At 38.7% G+C, this 7,115-nt stretch overlaps 1 protein-coding gene across 4 annotated transcripts in view; it reads left to right on the top strand.

Moving 5' to 3' along the window:
* The first annotated feature begins 451 nt into the window (after window positions 1-451).
* The window catches only part of ttc33 (tetratricopeptide repeat domain 33), an 11,794-nt gene continuing 5,130 nt past the window's right edge, over window positions 452-7,115 (top strand). The window contains exons 1-3 of one of the 4 annotated variants that reach the window (XM_020619523.1): window positions 452-550; window positions 1,410-1,640; window positions 5,285-5,366. In XM_020619523.1, coding sequence (XP_020475179.1) covers window positions 1,411-1,640; window positions 5,285-5,366 — 312 coding nt within the window. In that variant the 5' untranslated portion in view covers window positions 452-550; window position 1,410. Of the gene's footprint in view, window positions 551-863; window positions 995-1,014; window positions 1,034-1,409; window positions 1,641-5,284; window positions 5,367-7,115 lie in introns of those variants that run through there. The other 3 variants (XM_020619522.1, XM_020619521.1, XM_020619524.1) reach the window with 3 other exon arrangements.

Raw genomic sequence — 7,115 nt, 5'->3', positions numbered from 1 at the left:
GGACCCTAACAAATTGACCTATGTAAATCTGAATGGACAGTGTTGAAATCATTTGTATACACAACTGCCTAATAAACTGCTAAATTGCACACAGTTCTGCTGAAGCTTCTCTATATGCATCTAGTCTTTTCACTGCTTTGAAGAAAATGCAAGACTATAAATAATCGAATATGCAATTATCAAAATAATAATGAACTGATTAATTATTCAATGTACTAAACCTTGCAGCTTTATGCCAGGTATGTTAAGACATTGGCCCGAGTAATGTCTGTGATGCAATACCATAAAGTCGGAATGAACCGTCTTCAACGTTGCATTTCAGTACATTCCTGGGGGAAAAGACCAAACAAAAATTAATCTGTTTCTGGTGACTGACAAGGGCCGTATTCCGTTCAACTTTAAAAACACGGCTCGTGTTTCTTTAAGCGACATTGTAAACATTTCTGCAATTTCCGGGTCATGGTACATTTGCGAAATGCTGGCAGAATAGGAAAAGAAGATCATTAAGTGCGATTTGGGAGTGTCGTCTACGTCTACACCTTATTCCAAGGTTGTTAGCTCTCTTAACCTTTAAGTCACACCATATAAACAGCCTTTATTACCTACATTTTTTCTTAAGCTTTAAAAAAATGTATTATTTACTTACCTTTGTTGCGTTACGTATTTGTCGCAGTTAGTTACAAAGTGGAACCACAGTCAACAGTGTTGGCATAGTTCACATCAAATGAGTGATTTAGCTGTAACTGCCAGTGGTGGTGCATTTGCAGCGATTTCGCCGACATTTCTGTTCTTATCACCACGTCGGGAACATCGTCACTGTCAGAAACTCCATACACTGTATCTCCGACTCTTAGGCTGACATGAACGCTGCTCGAAATTTTCGATTTAAACGATACCACTTGAACGCAGCATAAAGGGCAAATCAATATGGCTAAATGTTAGCTTTCATAAGCTTGGTCTAGTATTGCTCACGGAAGGTTACTGAAGTCTGTTCGTATGTCTTCCCGTCGTAGTCTGTTAAAATAACAAATAGGAATGTGTTATTTACAAAACTAAATTAAGTGCATTTTTGTATGGCCAAACGTATTGAGTTGTCAAGAGGCTGCCAAGACAAGTGTTAGCTAAGTTAACAGCTAGCGAACGTTAATATTAGCTAGTTTTATTGCGACGCGGTGAATTTTTACTAACTAGTATTAGAGTTGTAGTTAGTTGTTAGATAACCAGCCATATGTTCTGTACTAAAATAAATGATACACCTAGCTAGCGGCTTGCCTGACTAAAATTCTGGTGTTTAAATGTAAAAGTCTGCCATCATAGATTGTCCTCTGCTGACTGCCACTGACATAGGATTTGTGCACATAAAGTTAGTGGCCGCCCGTACTAATCACCCTTCTCCAATTTTTCTGCAGGATGGCTTCATTTGGCTGGAAGAGGAAAGCTGGTGAGAGGGTGTCAAAGTCAGTGGTCCAGCAGTTTGAGGCTGAGGCGGAGAAGGCTGAGGAAGTTGATGAACAAACTCAGGATGAGAAGGTAGACTGGCTGCACGCCATCAAACGGCGACGCGAGGTCCTGCTGGAGGACTGTGGTGCCAAGAGCAAGAGGCTGAAGGATGAGGGTGCGCTGCTGGCTGAGCAAGGCAGGTGAGGGAAAGTGTTCAGAGTAGTTAGTTTTCTGTGCTTTCAGTGTGCACATCACACCACTACCTAACCCACAGAAACATCAGTTAAAGTCTTTATTAAATTGCATGTAAACAGAGGCAGATTAACTCTTCATATATTGTTGATAACATAGTTCTGTCGGTGGTGGAATTAGTTTTGGCTGATTATAATGGAGTAGTTTGAAAAAGTGTATTACGCTGTTGAATTGTACACATTGAATATTTGCACAGCTGTTGCTTTGACAAAAATTACTTGAGATGAACAAATACACTTTGTGTGCATGCTGCTATTTACTTTGAAGGGCATTTTACACACTCCATGGCAGTTTTATAGCGAGCAAGATTACACCATGAGTCGTCTTGCATTTTATGATACTGATGGCTTCCGGCATGTGATGTCCTCTGAATAGATTTAAGAAGTTGCGTGGTCAGTTACCGAGGATGTGCTGTTTAGAAATTCCCCACAAGAGGGCGCCATTGTACAGAGCACGGACTCATTTAACAGCTAAGAGGCTATTAACTGGTTTGCTAATTGTAAATATTGAATTCCAAAAGCACAGTCAACTTTATTCCATCTAAGCCTTCTGGTTTTCCCTTTGTTTGGTTGTATGTTTTCACACTTCAATAGCCAAAGAACTTATTTTTCAAAACCATTTAAAAAAAAAAAAAAAAACACAACAACAACTATAATTTCTGTTTTGGTTATGGAAGAAGCTTCTAGCCTGTCAACCTATATTTAACATTGTGTTAATAAAAATTTGGAGCACTTCAGTAAAAGCTTTTCAAACAAAAATGATATATGTGACCACACATCTGCTTCTACAGTTTTTTTCTGAGACCTCCTGAAATAAACTCTTGTGAAGAGTTAATGTTATGGGGAATAATGTTAACCAAGATTAATGATTTACATGGTATTTCTCTGCTTGTGTATAACAAGCACATTCAGTACTATGTGACAGTGGCAGATAAATCATTGAGTTGACAGTGTATGACTTTTCTATTTTTAATAGACAGAGAAGTTGGACAACAGACAGTAAGTAGTCTTCAGGATCGATCTGATATTTCTTCCATCATAATTGATTTTTTTAGCCAAATATCAATCACTTTGTGAAAACCCCCTCATTCAGATGATATAAAGGTTTGGCATTTAGTGACTGCGCGGAATTGTGCAGTATCTGCTAGAGGAAACCAGGGAAAGGTCATCTTACTGCTCCATAATGGCTGTTCAGAGTTTTGAGATGGTGTCTGGTTGAGGATATCAGATGTTTTTGATGTAGTTGAGGTGCTCCTCTACTACCTGTTTATGGCCTCAATCTCTTCTTAAATCACATTGTGTGCAGGTATGTGGGCTTATGAGGGTAGGAGTTGATACAACTTCTGGCCATTTTCTACAGTTTTACGATAAACAGATTTTGTTGTATATACATTTACTTAGTCACATAAAGGTAAAGCTTGACTTGATATTTTGTTGCTGACTGTTCCTGCAATGCAGAGTAGAGTCTGACATTGGATTTCTGAACATACAGAAATGACTTGTCATTGTTGCATGAATGGGCTGCTTGACACTTTTGTTCATGAAGTGCACAGATGCAAGGAATGTACAGTGTAGACTTTATATGTATTTGTAAATGTAGAGTTATTCTGGGCCACATCTTATTACTCCTGAACATTTGCAGTATAGTCTCAAAAACTCTGGCAAGGCTCATCAGGTGTTTGTAGGTTCTGCTAAAGATCGTAACAGTTCTCACCTTCATTCGGACATCAGCGTGAACACTTCCAAACTGGGAAACAAATCATGGCAATTGTGTTGAAAGCATTTCTTTAAAACTGGGGTCAAAAACAGGCAATGAAATAGTACGTTTATGCCTCATTTCATGAATGAATGGCTTCAAATTTACGTACTAACTGGGGTCAAAAACAGGCAATGAAATGGTAAGTTTATGCCTCATTTCATGTCTTGAATGGCTTCAAATTTACGTACTTTTATTCGGGAGGTGTGAAAACAAGCAGATCACAAGATCATTCAAATACTTCACGTAGTTTGCTGACATGTCCGGCTTACAGCCACCATGCTGAGTCAGCTTTGTCAGACTAAAACTGAGCTTGCAAGTTGTCCTCTGGCATTCATACAGTATTTGAAATGTTCACTATCCCCTGAAGGCTTTTTTTTGGTTTTTAAGTTTTGTGATTTACATTAGCCACTAGTCAGTTTACTGGTTTAGTGTTGTCATAACCACATGTTAGGGATGCTTCCTTCCTTTGGACAGCAGTGTGTGAAATGCTCATAATGATTCAATCCTAACAGTCTTTTCAGTGCAAAAAACACTCTCTAATTTCTAAGTTTGTTTCATATTTGTTCTGTCATTCTTGTTATAACAGCAGAGGTAATTTTTAGGCTTCATGTCATGTATTACTTATTGCTTAATTTCCTCATATGAGTTTTCAATGTCCTTTGCTTCATCTGTTGGTAAGATTTCCACACCGCTCTAGTTCCCTTTTCCCACTCCTCTCTGTTACTATAACAAGCCAGAAGTATATGTTTTGCCAGCCTTCATTCTGGTTCTGCCTCTAATCTGAACTCAGGTTTATAAATACCCAGTATTAATCATCTTTTTTTGTGTTTGTAATTGCTTAGACTTTTTCATTATGTCTGTTTTTCATAAAGCTTTAAAAGATGTAGACATAAGTCATATTGAAATTATTCTTGAGTTAGTAATGAGTTTAGGAGGAAAGGGTCCATGTGACCAAAGAATTGTAAACCCTCCTAAACAAATCTATTCAAAACACATTAGTAGAGCTGACAGTTGCTTGGAGTGAAGCAGCAGTGGCACTTAATGTGAAATCCGCCCAGTTTTTATGCAAATCCTGTTTGAGTAGTTTTGAATAGTAGTCAATGTCAGCACCTTGCCAGCTCAGATAAAAACCTGGGGAGAGCTTAATTTTTCAACTGTTTACTGTGTTTATTTAACCTGCTGGAGCATTTGCATACTCTGTGCTGCCATGCTATCAGACAGGTGTTGTGGTCGTTGGTAGCTTTATAGCCTCAAGAAGCCCTGTGTTGCCATTTCTTTTTTTTCTTTATATTAACAAGCCAAAAGCAGTTTTTATTATAGCCTTGAGAAGAAACGAGTGAAAATGCACAGAAAGCATGGGAAAGGTGATGGTAAACATTCACTGAAACATGACTCAATTATGTTTCTAGTAAAAGTCTCTTGGTCTCAGCTTTTGAGAAATTGCATGCAACAATGGAAGCACGTGGTCAAGGAAGCTTTCCAATGATACAAGTTACTTCTCTATAAAATATGAGGGTGGAGACAGTTAAACGAGGTGTCTGTTTTCACTGATTGTCTGTTTGAGTCAATCATCAATGAAGGCCAGAAATAAATCTCAGTAAATCTCAGTAAAGTCAACACAAAACCACAGTTGATGTGAGTAATACAACATATCTGTGTAGGGCATTGGTGGTTTTAGCACTGGTAATCGTATAAATCATAACCAACAATCATGCACTATAAAAAAATTCAAATACCTACTGTAGCTAGTTACTCGCACTGCACAGCTTTCCCAGAAGGCATCTGTACCAGATGTTGAATCACAGTGTGTGTTTGAATCATTTGTGTTTTTAAGGCACTGGGAAGCCATTAAGAAGTGGGATGAGGCCATTCACCTGACTCCAGACGACCCACTACTATACGAGATGAAGTCTCAGGTATATTATAAATTATATTTTACTATTTACTCATTTTTTTCAACATAACTTTAACAGCCACCTTAAAAAAAAGTACTGAACCATTATGTTTCTATAGCAGTGTCGGGCTCATGATTGACAGTTTAAAAAAAAAAATCAAAACTGATAGAGCAGAACCAGAGAATTGTTTTTCCTAGGCAAAACCTGGTGCCTGCATTACCCATAATGCAATTTGACCCAACAGTTGGGTCAGAACTTTGAGTGTTTTATGGTAGTAGTGGCTTTAATCACATGGCAGATACACAGCATGTTTCTGCTGTTTTCTGCTACAATACAGTGTCTTAAATGTCACGCAGCTGCCGTCAGAGTTTGGTTTACATCTCAGTAGGACAACACTGTATATGTAACAGGTATTTCCATTCATGTCCTGTCACCTGGGAATGCTACTGACCACAGCTTACTGTATGTGCACTTCTGCACAGCCCTACTCATGTACTGCTTGTATTCATGTGATTGTTTATCAGCCATGCTGGCCTCATACTGCAGACCCTCTTTCAGCTGCTGTCTTGGTGCATGTTTTGGTCAGACAAGTGATATCAGCATCACAGTTATAATGCAGTCGCCTTTTTCCTCTCTTCTCATGTTCACTGTCTTCCTTTGAGTTGATACCTGAGTCTTTCTGTGTCTCATGTTCTTTTGGCTGCCATGTCTTCTTCTAACAGGCATCTTTGGGGAAAAAAATGTGTCCCCATAAACATTTGTGGAAACGGTGAAGAAGCCGGAGGAGGTAGTCGGGCAAACAGAGCTCTCTCCGTTATGTCTTATTGATTTACTGCAGCTAACGCAAAAAGCCAATCCTTATAACCATAACCGTTCATATCAAATGGAGGATTGCATGCCTAATAAGATATTATCCATTATAGGATATTTGAGAAGGAAATTGTTCAAGCCTGGATAAAAACCACCACAAAAGTAATTATTATTATTCTATTGTTACCCGATGCCATGGCATGCCATTGACTGAATTTTGCTTAGATTCAGCTCATATGTGTGTGTTTACACTTGCATGGCACATTTAAACTATTTAGTCCATTATCAGTGTTGATGTTACTCACAATCATTAAGCTGAAGAAAGGCTGGACCTCATCACGTCCCCATTACTGACCAGGATGACGACCGTGGTTACACTGACGCTGGTCATTTACTTCCCCTCATCACTTTTCTTCCTCTTTAACTCGATCAGCTTTTGCCTAATACTGTACATCTAGCCTGCTGTCTGTCTGCATGTCTGCCACAGTAGACCTTAGTGTGCTCTGGAGGAAATTGACTCCATTTGTAAAGCTGTAACCACATTACCCAGGCTATACGAATGGTTTCAGCATAAACAGGAGCTTGCTGAGGACAAGAAGTGTCTCTTTCAGTCTAAAAGTCACGAGGTCATTTGAGTCCTGGAAGTTAAAAGGGCTTTCCCAATGGACCTTTCTTACCATATTCCACTGTGATGTCTGCCTCTAGTATGATTTTTATTGAATTATTTTAATGTAGTAAAATATGGTTGCTAATTGAAGGAAATAAATACATATTTTGTACTTGGACTCAGTGCTCCTTGAATATTAATAGTTTTATAGACATCACTATCTGGTTTTCATTGTTGACAGACAGACAAATATGGGTATTTGTAGCTTATCACTGGATGCGCCTGTGTATCAAGTATAATTGTTAAGATGGCAAAGCTTCTACCAAGATGCTAGACCTGGTTTGGGTGCAGTG

Source organism: Monopterus albus, unplaced genomic scaffold (assembly GCF_001952655.1).
Source record: "Monopterus albus unplaced genomic scaffold, M_albus_1.0 scaffold221.1, whole genome shotgun sequence".
NCBI classification, from domain to species: domain Eukaryota; kingdom Metazoa; phylum Chordata; class Actinopteri; order Synbranchiformes; family Synbranchidae; genus Monopterus; species Monopterus albus.
This window is presented reverse-complemented; position numbering and strand designations above follow the sequence as displayed.